Genomic DNA, 16,628 nt, shown 5'->3' on the forward strand with positions numbered 1-16,628 from the left:
GAAATCAAGGTTAACATTTATTTTGGCCAGACAGGAAAAGTAAATATCGTAAACAAGAATCCATGGTACACAACTGATCAGCGTAAAAACATAAAACACAATTGCAAAGCAATATGAAAATAATTTAAAAGAGTCATCATGTCTGGCACATCTACATGCAGTTTGCACGGGGGGTCTGATTGCAGAATATTCCCCCAGAGAGTTAGGACATCCAGCCTTAAATACTCCAACCAGAACAAAAGGGCTGTAAATATTTGCAACACCCCCACCTGGTTTTGGGGGAGTGGATCAGATATCTTTGAAGAGACTACTCAAAGGAGAACTAATTCTCATTAGTTTTCCAATCTTTCTTATACTACCAGTGACTGCAGTGAAACTGAGACCATTTTACCATTCGCACTGAGACCTTTAAAAAGACATCAAACATGAAAAGGATAAAACAATAAATTTACAAATAACATCATCACTGATATATCTGCATTTGGTGACTTGAAACCAGGACAAGGAGAGGGCAAAATGGGGAGGGGGGAGGAATGTTTGTCAGGGTGTTGTCACAGTTTCTGTGAGATCTTTTCCTCAAGATTAGTGACTTTTATTGTTCAATTGCTGAGGTATGTATCTCAGCTTTTGTCTTAGCACCAAAACCGACTCTTACACTTTTACAGAATTTTTGAAGGAGACCGATCCTAATAGTCTGTTTCTTGTGTAACATGGCTTAACATGCATCAGGTGTAATGATATTGATGTACCATTGTATTAATTGTTTTATTATTATTATAATTATTATTATTTTTAATTATTATGATTATTATTATTATTTTAATAAAAATATGTGTGTGTGCCTGTCTCTGTTGGTAATGTTTCAAAATCAATAAAGACAGTGTTAAAAAAAGTGTTTTACTTTGTTTATGTTAAAATTATATAATCCAAATGCATGGCAAATTTATATGCAATTCAAATACATAAATCTTATGTTTAGACAGGATTTTTTTTGAGTGCATAAACTTGTAAAGTGACTTACATTATTTGTATTTTTAAGAACAACTGACTAAAACTTTAGTTTTTACAATATTTGCATGTCAAATTAACAAAATTGTTTTGAGTATTACAGTATTTCTCTGTTTTTGATACCAATATTTGTTGTTGTTGTTTTAACAAATACATTTGATTATAATCACATATTTTTGTTGTAAATATAAAACGTTGTTTAATAGTTTACAAAAGTTCACTGTGATTTAAACAAAACATATGTTTTTGGGTTTACAGTACTTTTCTGAAGGGATTTTACATAGTTTTTCTGTAAATTTCAAGGCCATTTTTTACAGTGTATTGATTATTAATTCATAGGAAACAATATTTTCCATGGCCACATTCTTTTGGGCCGTAAAACGTCTTATCAGTTGGTAACCAGTGTTGGGCATGTTATTTAAAAAAAGTAATTAGTTATAGTTACTAGTTACTTATAGTTACAAATAGTAACTGAGTTAGTAACTGAGTTACATCATTATAAAAGTAACTAATTACCAGGGAAAGTAATTTCTGCATTACTGTTTTTTTTTTTTCAAATGTTCAAATATGTCAAATAACTTGGATGCCCCCAATATTAGATATGTTAAATGAATGAATTGGACACTAAATAGAATACATTATTATTATAAAACATTGTACATTAATGTACACTATTGTAATGTTGCTGTGGGACAATTTGAGAGACACCTATCAAATTCAATGCATTATTGTAAATATTATCAGTAGGCCTACTATAGTGTAAATATTGTGTAAATATTATCAGTACTATACTTTCCTTTGGTAGTGGAGCTCATGTTATCACCTGGGTTTTTAGCCACTAATTTTGTGGCATATGATGATGTGAGGTGCTTCAGAATCACTTGCCACCGGCGTGGAGAGACTCTTTCTTCCTGGGCATAAGTTGCACGTTACATAAATATTCTTACCTTTCACCTCAACGAGGGAAAAGTAGCACTTATACTTCCAGTTTGCGAAAGCTACCTTTGAAGTCGTTGGACCATCGCTGAATGTGCATATGCGTGTGTGTGTGTGTGAACCATAGACCGTGAAAAAAATAGGTGTGAACTCAACCTATTAACTTCAACCTTGTCTCCCACCCACCAATCATCATCAGTTATGTGTACCACCGCACCCACCCCCCAACACGCATGGCTGGTGCGCGTGCACACACACACGTTGCAGGTCCGACTGTCAGAGAGCCTGTTCGGATGAAAAGCGATTCAGTGAGCTCAATTATAGTAACGCGACTAACGCCACATTTTTTTCCCTCAGTAACGCTAACGGCGTTGTAACGGGAGAAACAGTAATTCGTTTGATTACTCGTTACTGAAAAAAATTATTCCGTTAGTAACGCCGTTTATCTGTAACGCCGTTATTCCCATCACTGTTGGTAACTGAGGATCTGAGGATTGGGGGAGGGTCTGTTACTAAGCACAATGCATTTTAGAACATATTATTAAATAACCGGCGATTAAGTGTCTGATTTTGCCTCAGTCACTACAATTAACTAGTATAAAACAAGGTTACCTAATCAGTAAGTACTAGCACATTTAGGACTGAAATAGTTCCTTATTAATCAATCATTAATAACTGAATGAAATTGAACAGCCTCATTAAAAACTATTAGCTAACTACTGTATATATGACAAAATTAGAATAATATGACAAATTATAAATAATTGCAAATTGATTACTAATTACAACATTAACATGTATCTGAGACACAAGCAATTGTCTTTTTTTCCGAAATCGCCCCCTATACCCTAAAATAGGGCATTATTTGAGGGGACAGCCATTTGTAGTGGTGTCTGAAACCATAGTGGACGTTATTGAGTGCACTCATTCTATCTCACATGCACCGCAATAACGAGTGTACAGCCTAGGTACAAACAATGGCTGTCCGACTTCACGCACTCGTTTTCATTCACTCCTTCAAGTGAACTATATTAGTGGACTAACGTAGGGAATAGTGAATGAGGGTTTAGGGGGCGATTTCGGATTCAGCCATGGTCATAAAATACATCCCTAATCACAAAGGTGTTACCAAGACATTCTGCAGGAACTACTAGTGATCTGGCTGGATTTCCTGAAACCTTCTTAACACTATGTCATTCTTAAGTTATAGCTTAAGATGTACCTTAACGTTAACACGTGTTTCCCAAAACTCTCTTAGTTAAGTATGCCTTCTGTAAATGATTCGTTCGTAAGGTTAGTCTGGACCACTCTTAGCTATTCCTTATCACAAATGACAGTTCATTCTGATAGTGGCCACCACTGTTTCTTTACATCTATACGAATATAATTCTGTTAATTGAAGTGTTTTCATGCAAAAAATACAGTTGTTCTTACACTGATGGTTGTTAGCTTTTCAAATTATATTATACAAAGGTACATCAGCTGGCAAACCATTATGGAGTCTATTTAAAGGGAATGATTGTGCACAGTAGGTTGGTCAAACTATGGCAGCGATACAGTGAATAGTCAAAAGTGATTGCTAACTCAAAGAGCCATTTCTATGTGCACTATTTCAGCCTTGAAAACTTTAGTCCCCAGGCTACCATGTCATGCAGATCTTGTTGGTTCGACTTTGTCAAGAACAACTAGACAGAGCTACCCCCTCAGCCCTGAAATTCAGCTGCTGACGGCTCTTCTCTTTCTTTCTTTTTTCTCCGCTATAGTAGCTGTTGATTATGTTTTGCGTGTTGCACTTTATTGACTAGGTCATCCAATAACAGAAATTAGTAATTTACACCAATAATGTGATGCGGGCAATTAACCCTGCTTGTGGAGTAAAGGGTTAGGGTTAGGGTTAGGGTCATGAGTCCTGATAAATGCAATTTCACCTATTTCTGAAGTGCTTCTATTTTAAAGAACACAGCTTTCTCACATAACGCAGCCCCTGCATAGAGTGAATAATCGATTTTTGAGCCATTGATAAATTAATTCAGGACACAGACAGCCACAGGCAGCACCTGCTAACGTTGCACTTTAGAAGGTATACCTTAAGCAACCTCCTAAGTTATAGTTTGAGGAACACACCTAGAAATTGTATACCTTTAGTTAAGTTATACCCTTAGAGTCTTCATAGCGCACTGAAAAACAACATTATTAGGAAATGCAGTCCTGGACCATTATTTTCAGAACTAGCCCTTCAGAAATAGATGGTGGTCTAGTGGGTTAAACCACTGAACTAATACGCAGAAGGTTGCCACCAGTGTGTCCTTGAGCAAGGCACTTTACTCCATTTTGCTCTAATGGTTTTCTAATTACTGATGGTTTTCTTTGAGACTGTGGTCCCAGCTCTCTTCAGGTCATTGACCAGGTCCTGCCGTGTAGTTCTGGGCTGATCCCTCACCTTCCTCATGATTATTGATGCCCCACGAGGTGAAATCTTGCATGGTGCCCCAGACCGAGGGAGATTGACCGTCATCTTGAACTTCTTCCATTTTCTAATAATTGCGCCAACAGTTGTTGCCTTCCACAGCTCTCTGGTCTTGGCCATTGTGGAGAGGTTGGAGTTGTCAGGGTTCTGTCACTTCGGTCTAGTTTACTCTTGGTTTGTGACAGAGCCCTGACACTCCTGTATTGTTTGTCTTGTCTTGTGTGTGCGCGCAGCTTTGAGCATGCTCGAGCATGCGTGCTCTTCTGTCCTTGTGTTTTGTGTGTGGGGCGTGATGTTCAGATCCCAGCACTTCGGTCTAGTTTGGGTTTCAGTTTTGTGTTGGGATTCGGACATTCACGCGTGCGCTCTGTCTTGTCATGTGAGCGTGTGCACTTCTGTCTGTGTGTTGTGTTCTGTGTAGCACGCGGTTCATATTTACATCGTCCGTGTGCTTTCATGTTATGTTTTGTCTTATGTTGTGTAGCACGTGGTTGGTGTTTTTCACTGGCTGCATGCTTTCATGTTGTCATGTTTTGTGTGAACATGCAGCTGATGAGTTCTCATTAGCTGCATGTTCATGTCACGTTTGGTGTGAGCACATGTCTTGTCAAGTGTTTCTTTGTGCCATGTGCTCAATGACTGATGTGAGAGACTTTGCGTGCAACTTCCTCATAGAAGTGGACCACCTGGCGTACAGTGAGGCTGAGATTAAGGAGGTCTTCAACATCTGTCTTGATCAACCTCTCAGCCTGTGGGAGATGGAGAAGCTGGACAGTCTTTGTTTTTGGGACTTTGTTTACCATGTTTTTCATCTTGGGGAGCCTGAACCTCCACCTCAAGCGGAGTCCCATCCCGCAGTCAATGGAAGCCCCAGCCCTCCGATGACCCGGAAACAGAGTAGGAGGAGGAAGAACCGGCCCGCCTCCTCTGTCCCCTATCCAGTCAGGGAAACACACCCTGCAGGTTTTCCCTGGTCATGTGTGACCGCTGCAGGTTTGCCTGAGGTGGCCGAAGACTCTGCAGCATCCACAGAGGCAGCTGTAGATGCTGCAGCGCCCCGGAGGCGGCCGAAGAGGCTGCAGCACCCCCAAAGGCGGAGGCGGCCGAAGAGGCTGCAGCACCCCCAGAGGCGGAGGCGGCCGAAGAGGCTGCAGCACCCCCAGAGGCCGCCGTCAACACTGCAGCTCCCCCAGAGATGGCCGAAGAGGCTGCAGCTCCCCCGGAGGCGGTAAGCACCCGACCACCACCTCGTTCTCATAGGAGGAGGAGGAGGAAGAAGGCTTCCTCCATCCTACATGGCCCGGAGGCCATCTCAAAGCCCACAACACCCAGGCGTCTTGCCCTGCCCGCACCGCCCAGACGCCTTGTGCTGCCTGCGCCGCCCAGGCGTCTTGCCCTGCCAGCTTCAGCCCCTTACCCGAGGCCGGTAATGTCTCCAGCCCCTGATCAGCGTCCGGTGATGACTCCGTCTCCCGTCCTGTGTCCTGTCATGGCTCTGTCTCCCATCCCGCATCCTGTCATGCCTCTGGCTCCCATCCCGAGCCCAGAGGGGGCTATGGCTCCTGTCCCGATTCCAGTGAGGGTCCCAGTCAGCCATCCAGACCCGCCTGATCCACCCTGGCCCTCTGCCGGAACTCCTGAACAGCTGGAGCCCACCTGGATTGTCCCTCCAGCACCGCCCTAGCCTTCAGTCAGGTCTTCTGACCTGCCAGAGCCTGCCTGGCCCATCCGTCTGACCTGGTCTGGTCTGTCCCTCCGGTCCCGCCTTGGTCATCTGCTGGAGTTCCTGAATCGCTGGAGCTACCCTGGTCCGTGCCTCCGGCTCCGCCCTGGTCTTCTGCTGGGGTTCCTGGCCCGCCTGAGCCTCCCTGGCTCAACCCTCCCGTCCGTTCTTGAGACGTTCTCGGCTGTCCAGCTGGCTCTGACTTGGCTCCCCTCCCTCCCCTCTTTGTCTCTGTGTTTTGATTTTCCTGTCTTGTGTTTCAGTCTGTGTATCTGTCTTGTGTTGTCTTGTTCCTGTCTTGTTTTGGTGTCCCTCGTTAGGGATGCCAGGTGGCGTCCCTTTTGATGGGGGGTAGTGTCAGGGTTCTGTCACTTCGGTCTAGTTTACTCTTGGTTTGTGAAGAGCCCTGACACTCCTGTATTGTTTGTCTTGTCTTGTGTGAGCGCAGCTTTGAGCATGCTCGAGCTGCGTGCTCTTCTGTCCTTGTGTTTTGTGTGCGGGGAATGATGTTCGGATCCCAGCACTTCGGTCTAGTTTGGGTTTCAGTTTTGTGTTGGGATTCGGACATTCATGCTCTGTGTGTTTGTTTTCTGTCACGAGCGCACAGAATGAGCATTTGCTCGTTCTCGTGCGCTCTGTCTTGTCATGTGAGAGTGTGCTCTTCTGTCTGTGTGTTGTGTTCTGTGTAGCACGCGGTTCATATTTACATCGTCCGTGTGCTTTCATGTTATGTTTTGTCTTATGTTGTGTAGCACGTGGTTGGTGTTTTTCACTGGCTGCATGCTTTCATGTTGTCATGTTTTGTGTGAACATGCAGCTGATGAGTTCTCATTAGCTGCATGTTTATGTCACGTTTGGTGTGAGCACATGTCTTGTCAAGTGTTTCTTTGTGCCATGTGCTCATGTCTATTGTCTAACCCCGCCCACCTTGTTTCCTGATTATTGGTTCATTTGCCCCACCTGTCTTCCTTCGTTACCCTCTTTTGTTTGTTCCCTATTTAATCTCCTTGTGTTTGCAGTCCCGTGGGGAATCGTTGTCGAATGTACCTTGTGTTTCCCTGCTCCCTACGCCAAGCCAAGCTCAAGTCAAGTCAAGTCTTGTTTTGTTTTTCCTCATCGGGGTAGTTTTGTTTTGCCTTGTTTTATTTTATTATTATAATTGAAAAGCCTATTCCTCTGCATCTCTGAGTCCTTGCCTCATCCCTTCAACAACCCTGACAGGAGTCTGTTTGATTGAGTGTGTGTGTACAGGTGTCTTTTATACAGTTAACGAGTTCAAACAGGTGCAGTTAATACAGGTAATGAGTGGAGAACAGGAGGGCTTCTTTAAGAAAAACTAATAGGTCTGTGAGAGCCGGAATTCTTACTGGTTGATAGGTGATCAAATACTTATGTCATGCAATAAAATGCAAATTAATTACTTAAAAATCAAACAATGTGATTTTCTGGATTTTTGTTTTAGATTCCGTCTCTCACAGAGTACCTATGAAAAAAAAAAATTACAGACTCTACATGCTTTGTAAGTAGGAAAACCTGCAAAATCGGCAGTGTATCAAATACTTGTTCTCCCCACAGTAAGTGGGAGGTATAGTGTATTTTCCTTAAAAAGAAATGATTCCTTTAACACCAAAGCTTAATTTATGCAGCAAAATATTCTTCAAACATTCTTTGACTCAGAACAGATAGCCTATAAGGACAGATATTTTTTCATGCTCTTTGCATTATAAGGGACTTTTGTTAAGGGTTATAATAACTTTTATTTCTACACCACCACATACTTCCTTATTAGGAACATGACCTCAATTTTTACAGGTTGGTCTAGTTTTGCAAGAATAACAATGGTGTTCTTAATAGGTAATTATGCAGGAAGTAATGCAGTAAAATGAGTAACACTACATAAACACATCAGCTGCTACTATTAACTGATATAAAAAAGGTTACCTAAACAGTAAGTACTAGCACATTTAGGACTGAAATTGTTCCTTATTAGTCAATCATTATATACTGAATGAAATTTAACAGCCTCATTAAAAACTATTAGCTAACTGTATATGACAAAATAAGAATAACATTTATGCCTCCCAGTCAACTGTACAAGGAAACATCTGACAAAAACACATGTATGGAATGGAAACAGGTTTACGGTATTTTTGGTATTTTGTACACAGTTGGCTGTTCAGGTAACTAAATAGTGTTTACAGTTACAGGGTTTTTTTTGGCTTGTGCATTACTACAATAATTAAGCTATTGAATAACATTTGTGATAACATTCATGCCTCCCACTCATCTGGCAAACACACATGTATGGAATGGAAACTGGTTTAAGGTATTGCTCCTTCTAGATTAAGTCATGGTCTGCCCACAATTATAAATAAAGGCACTGATCAGATTCTGACACCTGCAGTTCAACATCACTGTATTCTGGTAAAGCTGCTGAAGAGAGAATCTCCCTGAGTTTGATCTGCTCTGCATTTATCTCTGGTAAAAAGACTTTTCTGTATTTCATTTTGTCTGCTTTGAATTGTCCTTTTAATAATAATAATATTTCCCAAGCTCAAGGTCGCTCACTGCTTAATGCGCTCACTTATTTTAAACTTATTTTAAAGTAAATAAATTGTTCCTAATGTTGTATTTTTTTTTTACCACAAAAACATGTGTACATTAATGTTAGAATTTTTTAATAATATGTGTTATCAATTATGTTTGATTCTTAATGTATATTTTAATTTTATATTATATATACACACCACCAGTCAAAAGTTTGGAAACTGTACTATTTTGATTGTTTTTGAAACGGCTGCATATATGTTATTAAAAATACAAAAAAGCAGTAATATTGTGAAATATTATTCAAATGTAAAATAACTGTTTTCTATTTGAATATATTTGTAAAAATAATTTTTAGAATGACACTTCAGATGACACTGAACACTGTAGTAATGATGACAAATTCAGCTTTGAATCACAGAAATAAGTTGCTTTTTAAAATATATTTAAATAGAAAAAAAGTGATTTTAAATGGTAAAATTTTTTCACAATAATACTGTTTTTGCTGTATTTTGGATCAAATAAATATGAATGCAGTTCAAAAACATTCTAATAGTACAGTTTCCAAACTTTTGACTGGTGGTATGTATGTATATATAAATGTGTGTGTTTTTGTGTGTGTGCATATAAAGGTACAGGAGGTGAAGTTTCTCATAATGAGGGTTCTACTCTCGTTGTGTGTGTCTCTACTGCTGCTGAAAAATGGTGAGGGTTTTACAGCTCTAGCAAAACAGAAGTGTGACCAAGAGTCTGGTGGTAGAATGACACATATTTAAAGTAAATTAAAGGTAGGGTAGGTAAGAATGATCTAAAACACTTTTGTCCAAATGTGTTTAAACTTTCTTTATATGTCAATACATAATTAAAATGTAAGTACAGTAAAAAGAGAGTATAAAAATCGAGTGACTAGACCTTTTAATCTGCAATAAACACCGCTCATTATTTTCGTTCGGCCGAAACAAGTGATTGGCTTGGGCGCCTGTCACTCTCTCTCGTTACCATGGCTACCACCGCTTTTGCTCAGGATCTGCCCACATGCGTGTGCCCCAGTGTTGCCAAGTCGGGCTACTTCAAAAACTGTTGCCGCGGCTATTTTTCATGTCTGAGGGTTGAAGCGACCCCAATTATGTGATATTTTGCCCCGGGATTTGCGAATTTTAGCAGGCAGCCCTATCAAAAAGGCACATATTTTGCCCCCCAAATGCGATTTTTACCGGAGAAACACGATTGGGCTGGTTTTGGGCTAGTTTTGAGTAGAAATTGGGCGGATTTTGTTGTGAAAACCTGGCAACCCTGGCACACCCGTTTGATTTGAGGAGTTCAAGAGGCTGTATTTCTGCTGGACAGGTAATCTTTCATTTTGATTATACATTTTTTTGGTTTATGTTTTCATGAAGCATGTCTCACTAGCACACGTAGCTGCCCAATATAGCTAACATAACATTACTTAGCATAAAGTTACAATGTTATACACTTAGCGAGCCATTAGTAGAGATGATAAATACTCAATATGCTTAGCTCAAGTTGATCGCTGTCGTGTTGAATTTTGCAAAATGTAACTTTAGATAACAAAATGCATGTGTAAAAGCTAGAACACCGCATCCAGGAACTTTTTTTTAGAACTAAGTCAGCTTTAGCTACCCTCTGTCTAAACTCTTCTACCATGTTCACCGGGAACTTTACCTGCACATTAATTTCCGCGGTTTGTTTTATATACTCTACCAATGTTTACTGATGCTTTTATCTTGTATCTGTGTGTGTCGTAGACACTGTGTTGTGTGTGTATTTTAAACTTTACCAGTATCGTTATTCTAGCTTGATAGTGAGTACTAAAAGACATCTTATTTGTTTATATTCATAATGATAAAGTTAGATTTTTTATTACATGTGATTCTGACATGATGTCACTACATGCACTCCACTCCTTCTTCTCCGCTCGCCTCAGGTAAATAGACTGAGTGGTCGGCGTTCATGTGTTTTGGAGGCGTGGCTTTGGAAAGAGCCCAGAAGGGAGAATGTGGAGTGAATGGAAATAATGAGCTGTCTTTAAAAAGGTCGTGAGAGGTCTACAGACACTCAATTTTTATACTTTCTTTTTCAGAGTACTTACATTTTAATTATGTATTGATATATAAAGAAAGTTTAAACAAATTTGGAAAAAAAGTTTTTTAACCAAATCCTACCTACCCTACCTTTAACTATAGTTAGTTAGTATAACCATAGTATAACTAATGCTTTGCTATTATTAAAACATAATACATATATTCTGTATTTGACAGGTGGAATAATCAAAGGATCTTTGTCATTAATTATAATATTTAATCTTCCTCCCATGTTTGAAACTGCAAGCCTCTGGCAAATCCTAATAACTTCTTGTCTTGTTGCCTCCAGACTCAGTAAAGTCAAATTTCAGCATTACCACCAGATTTGTTCTGGAGGAATGATCCCTTTTTAAAAGAATGTTCAGGGTTCATTAACCCTTTAACTCTCACCCCTAGAAGGAGCCAATGAAAATAATATTTTTCCTAAAATTCTTATTAATGAACATATAAAAATTACCTCAGACTGTTTTAGTCAAATTTTTGTTTATTATCTAAAATTTATAAAACTCACCCGTAGGGTTGAGATGTCAGTTTTTGGTATATCTTGCTTTACATTTATAGTAGTTTATGAGCTTTTTTTGAATTATAAACATACCTCTAACAATGTAAGTACGCTATACATTTATTGTACTATATATACACAGTTCAGGCATAACATTATGACCAATATTTTGTTGGCCCCTTTTTGCTGTCAAAACAGCTCTGACCCGTTGAGGCATGGACTCCTCTAGACCCCTGAAGGTGTGCTTTGGTATCTGGCATCAAAATGTTAGCAGCAGATCCTTTAAGTCCTGTAAGTTGTGAGGTGGGGCCTCCATGGATTGGACTTGTTTGTTCAGCACATCCCACAGATGCTCGATTGGATTGAGATCTGGGGAATTTGAAGGCCGAGTCGACGCCTCAAACTCGTTGTTGTGCTCCTCAAAGCATTCCTAAAGCATTTGTGCTTTGTGGCGGCGCATTATCTGCTGAAAGAGCCACAGCCACCAGGGAATACCGTTTCCATGAAAGGCTGGACATGGTCTCAACAATGTTTAGGTAGGTGTGACGTATCAAAGTCACATCCACATGGATGGAGGACCCACGGTTTCCCAGCAGAACATTGCCCAAAGCATCACTGCCACCGCCGCCACTTCCCATAGTGCACCTGGTGCCATGTGTTCCCCAGGTGAGCCACGCCTTCTTCCCATAGTGCACCTGGTGCCATGTGTTCCCCAGGTGAGCCACACACACACACCCGGCCATCCACGTGATGTAGAAGAACACGTGATCATCAGACCAGGCCACTTTCTTCCATTGCTCCGTGGTCCAGTTCTGATGCTCACGTGCCACTGTTGGGCGGGGTCAGGGGTCAGCATGGGCACCCTGACTGGTCAGCGGCTGAGCCGCCCCATACGCAACAAACTGAGATGCTCTGTGTATTCTGACACCTTTCTATCAGAACCAGCATTCAACTTCTTGAGCAGTTTGAGCTCCAGTAGCTCGTCTGTTTGATCGGACCACACGGGCCAGCCTTCGCTCCCCACGTGCATCAATGAGCCTTGGCCGCCCATGACCCTGTTGCCGGTTCTCCACTGTTCCTTCCTTGGAGCACTTTTGATAGATACTGACCACTGCAGGACGGGAACACCCCACAAGAGCTGCAGTTTTGGAGATGCTTTGACCCAGTTTGTGTAGCCATCACAATTTGGCCCTGTCCCATTTTTCCTGCTTCTAACAAATCAACTTTGCTGACAAAATTTTCAATTGCTGCCTAATGTATCCCACCCACTAACAGGTGATGAAGAGATCATCAGTGTTATTCAGTGGTCATAATATTATGCCTGATCAGTGTTTGTGTGAGTAACATTATTGAAATTGTATTTTATTTATTTATTTTTTCATCTGCTGCTTATAATCCACTCTCAGAAGGCCCTATTGTCACACTTCAGTCTGTCTACTATCTGGCTATTTAATGTTAAGTTGACAGCATTTGTGGTATGAATCAAATCAAATGGCTTTGCCATTTCGATTAACATTGAAATGTTGAAATGTCATGGGGCGCTATGGAGTCCACTGGTCAAACCCAAAACAAACAACCGAAGAATTGCTAAATGTTGCTAAGCTTACGAGTCTTCTCATATTCCAAAGGGACCAAATATGCATTTTCCTACTTGGGGGCACTGGGGAGCAGATGAGGCAAGTCTATCCTGAATTGCAGTATCAAATCAAAAGATATCCTAAGACAAATGTATCTGTTTACCTTCATGAGTTTTTAGCCATGGTAAGACCCCCAAAACAGTGCAGGAAAAAAGCACATTCCATCCAAGATGGCTGACTTCATATAAAACCAAGTGTACTTTGTCTTATATGACGTCATCGATGTCCATTTCAAATTGTGTGCACATTCAGAGAAACTTCATCCTGACCACAGCCTGCATTCGAGGGTGTTATAGAGCCCTTCAATCCCGCCCACGCACTACATAGCTTTAACACTTTCACAGGTCTAATGTGTCTGCAAACTTTCATGAGTTTTTTGCATGGCAAAGACCTGAAATACAGTTGAATTATCTAAAGGAGAAAGATTAAAAAACATGCCAAAAACAATAGGACATTAGCACCCCCGGCTCAGGCACTAATAATCCTAAAGAAAACAATAGGGCCTTCACCCTTTCAAGGCTTGAGCCTTAATAATCCTAAAGAGAACAATAGTGTCTAGATCGGTGAAGGGTAAAATCTTCATGTGGACGAATGAAAATAGAAAATAGAATAGCTTCATTTAAAATGTTGTAACTTTTGCCCAGTTCATTCCAATATGTTCCAATATGCAAAGCTACAGCCTCACTTCATGCTTGACATCTTAGCGGTCAACTTTCTAAGCATGTTGAAGCTGAATTCTTGAGAGAATAAAAACATTTTTTGAATATAATTTTCAATGTGGAAAAGACCATGCAAGTGAAGAAAACTGTTCTAAACTTTAATCATCTCTCTCTTTCTGTAATAGGCCAGACACAAACTAGTGCAACACCACGGACAGGTAATTTGACACCCTTGAATTAGAGCCAGATCTGCTTTTCTCACAACCTGTAAAACAGTCTAAAACATTTGTTTGAACTGAAAAACATGAAGCACTGCAATCAGTCTGACACATCATCTTCATCTAAACCTAACATTGTTGTGTATTTGTGTGTTATTTTCTTTCTGCTGCGACAGCGACATTGAACACGATTGCCTCACAGCCAGGAGTCAAAGGTAATGATGCTGAGGAGGATGAAACTCCACTATTGTTAACACTTTGTTTCTCATCAAAAATGCAAACAAAATAAAATATTAATAAACAAAAAAACCTAATAATCTGTTTTTCTATCTTAAATGTTTTGTGACTAATAGCTGTCAAGTTGGTGAATGGACCCAACCTCTGTTCTGGAAGAGTGGAGGTTCTCCATAATGGAATATGGGGAACAGTGTGTGATGATCTGTGGGATTCTGCAGACGCGGCAGTGGTGTGTCGAGAAGTGGGCTGTGGGAGTGTTATAGAGGCAAAGAGTAATGCTTATTTTGGACAAGGTTCTGGACAAATATGGTTGGATGATGTCCAATGCCGTGGGAATGAATCTACTTTGGCAAACTGTTCATCAAGAGCATGGGGATCACATAACTGTGGGCACTATGAAGATGCCGGAGTCGTCTGTCAAGGTGAGTCAAACACATTTATACAACTGATGTGTAGTGACTTGTGCTCATCTCACCGATGAAGTTGTGATTTTTGGATCACACGTCACTTAAGGTGTGGTTATGAGTACATCAGATGACTACTTCCTGCCCTTTTAGTCAGCCAAGGCCCCGGTCAAGGACTTTTTACCTTAGCAGTATGAGAACACTCCCATCAGGGGGCCGTTCAATCCTTTGGGATTAATGTAAACTGGAGGGAGTTGGTCAACTGATTTATCTGAAAGATTGGTGAGATATTATTAACTTGTAGAGCATCTTTACTGCGTTATCAACACAAGGACAACACAAGTGAAAATTACATTTATTAACAGAAAGATAATCAAGAGTAAATCAACACAACTACTAAATTACTACCATAAATTATAAAGGAATAAAGTGCATAAGAGGCATAAAATACAAGTGATTAAGTTGGCTGTGGCTATGGCAGAGTTATGTGATTTTATGGAAAGATAAATTGCTGTTTCTCTGAATCTAATAAGGTGAAGAACCTTTTAATGCATCAAACAAATAAAGGAAAGTTTATTTGTTTTATAACTAGCATCAACTAAATTACCTTTAAAACAAATTAGAAAATCATATACTAATAATAATAAACAACTGTTCCAAGGTTTCTGGAAATGATCCAAGTTAAAATCAGCCAAACAGGTTGGGTTAGTTTAGGTACAATAGTTAAAATGGGGTCTGATTTTACTGTGTGAGGAATCAGGTGTTAAAAGGATGAGATATAAAACAGAAGAACGGTGTATAGTCCGTAGCACTGTAACAGTTAGGTGCAACTGTTCCTTTTGTAGTTTTCCTGCCTGTCACTAGGGGGAGGTAACCATGCTAGCTCACTCTTTTATAGATTGTAGCCATGTGCTGTAGCAGGGCTAGGAGCCAGACACAAGGCCTCGTCCCGCTCTCACAGTCCCTCAGCCTCGCTGCTCGCCACAGTCTTATTATAGGGAGATGAGATGGTCTGTATCTCTTACCATTGGAGAAAGCATAACCAATGGTTCAAACAGCTCAATGTGAGAGGCAACGTGAAACGCAAATACATAAATCATAAATAATCAAGTATAAGTCATTGCTTGATTAAGTGGTGGAAATGACGGATGATGGGCACAGCACGATAACAAACAGACATTTACAGTCAACGTACACACCCAGCAAGTGTAGCGTTCAAACTCAAAACAGTTCAGAAACACGCGTCAGTTTAAATAGATGTGTGCGTGGTTTGGGTTTCAAGTGTGTTTAGATAACTATAAAAAAGTTCAAGTTCCCTGGAACATATTTAGCTATTAGATCTATTGAATTACTTTTTAACAAATTGAATAACAGTGGTCATAATAGCATATTAGCAGTACGTGCCTCGTGCCTTGCCTAGTATCGCCAACTCAATCATCAGAATCCTCAGTAATCCTCTGCAAACTTCGACAGCTGGTTGAACCGGCTCATTTGGTTCTTTGTGAGTCGGACGTGCTACTTCGGCTTGTGCGTCTTGCATCATCACCCCAGAACGATACTCGGTTACTTAACGTAACCTCGGTTCTCTCTAGAAGAGGGAACGAGTATTGCGTAAGTTCCTTACGCTACGGGAAAGTATTCTTTCTTCGAGATTTCTGAAAAACCCAAAATTATCCTTAATTTTGTAACATTGTCAACGCAGTGCGGCAGCCTGGCAGACCATAGCAGGCTATTCCAGCGTGCTATTGGCTGCTCTGCTGGCAACTGCAGCAGCCTATCGGTGAGCCCGCGTGACGTGGCGACCAATGAGGGCGCTTCGCGCCCACCTGGCTTCATTTGCCTACAGGTGGGGCGTGGCCACGTGTATATAAGCAGGGCTCACGGGCTGCATATTCGGTTTTCTTAGTTCTGAAGCGTAAAAGCCCGCGGGGCGCACGGCAATGAACGCAATACTCGTTCCCTCTTCTAGAGAGAACCGAGGTTACGTTAAGTAACCGAGTATCGTTCTCTTACGAGAGGTTCTCTCGTATTGCGTAAGTTCCTTACGCTACGGGAACATATTGTCAACGCCGTGCGCGCCTCGCATACAGCATATGTATCCCAGGGAACCGGGGACCATAACACTGCTCGGGCAGGGTGGCCGGTAAAGAAAAACGGGCCACCACATATACAGACACTTCATTCGAAC

The 16,628-nt window shown here is 40.8% G+C and overlaps 1 protein-coding gene across 5 annotated transcripts in view; it reads left to right on the plus strand.

Moving 5' to 3' along the window:
- Positions 1-8,513: 8,513 nt before the first annotated feature.
- Positions 8,514-16,628, plus strand: part of LOC307121369 (scavenger receptor cysteine-rich domain-containing protein DMBT1-like) — a 125,526-nt gene continuing 117,411 nt past the window's right edge. For 3 of the 5 annotated variants that reach the window (XM_079808928.1, XM_079808927.1, XM_079808929.1), the window contains exons 1-5: positions 8,535-8,615; positions 9,314-9,386; positions 13,767-13,799; positions 13,976-14,014; positions 14,153-14,458. In XM_079808928.1, the coding sequence (XP_079665054.1) occupies positions 9,338-9,386; positions 13,767-13,799; positions 13,976-14,014; positions 14,153-14,458 (427 nt within the window). In that variant the 5' untranslated portion in view covers positions 8,535-8,615; positions 9,314-9,337. Of the gene's footprint in view, positions 8,616-9,313; positions 9,387-13,766; positions 13,800-13,975; positions 14,015-14,152; positions 14,459-16,628 lie in introns of all 5 variants that reach the window. The other 2 variants (XM_079808925.1, XM_079808926.1) reach the window with 2 other exon arrangements.

The sequence above is a fragment of the Gobio gobio genome (genome assembly GCF_949357685.1).
Source record: "Gobio gobio genome assembly, chromosome: 25".
In the NCBI taxonomy this organism is placed as follows: Eukaryota; Metazoa; Chordata; class Actinopteri; order Cypriniformes; family Gobionidae; genus Gobio; species Gobio gobio.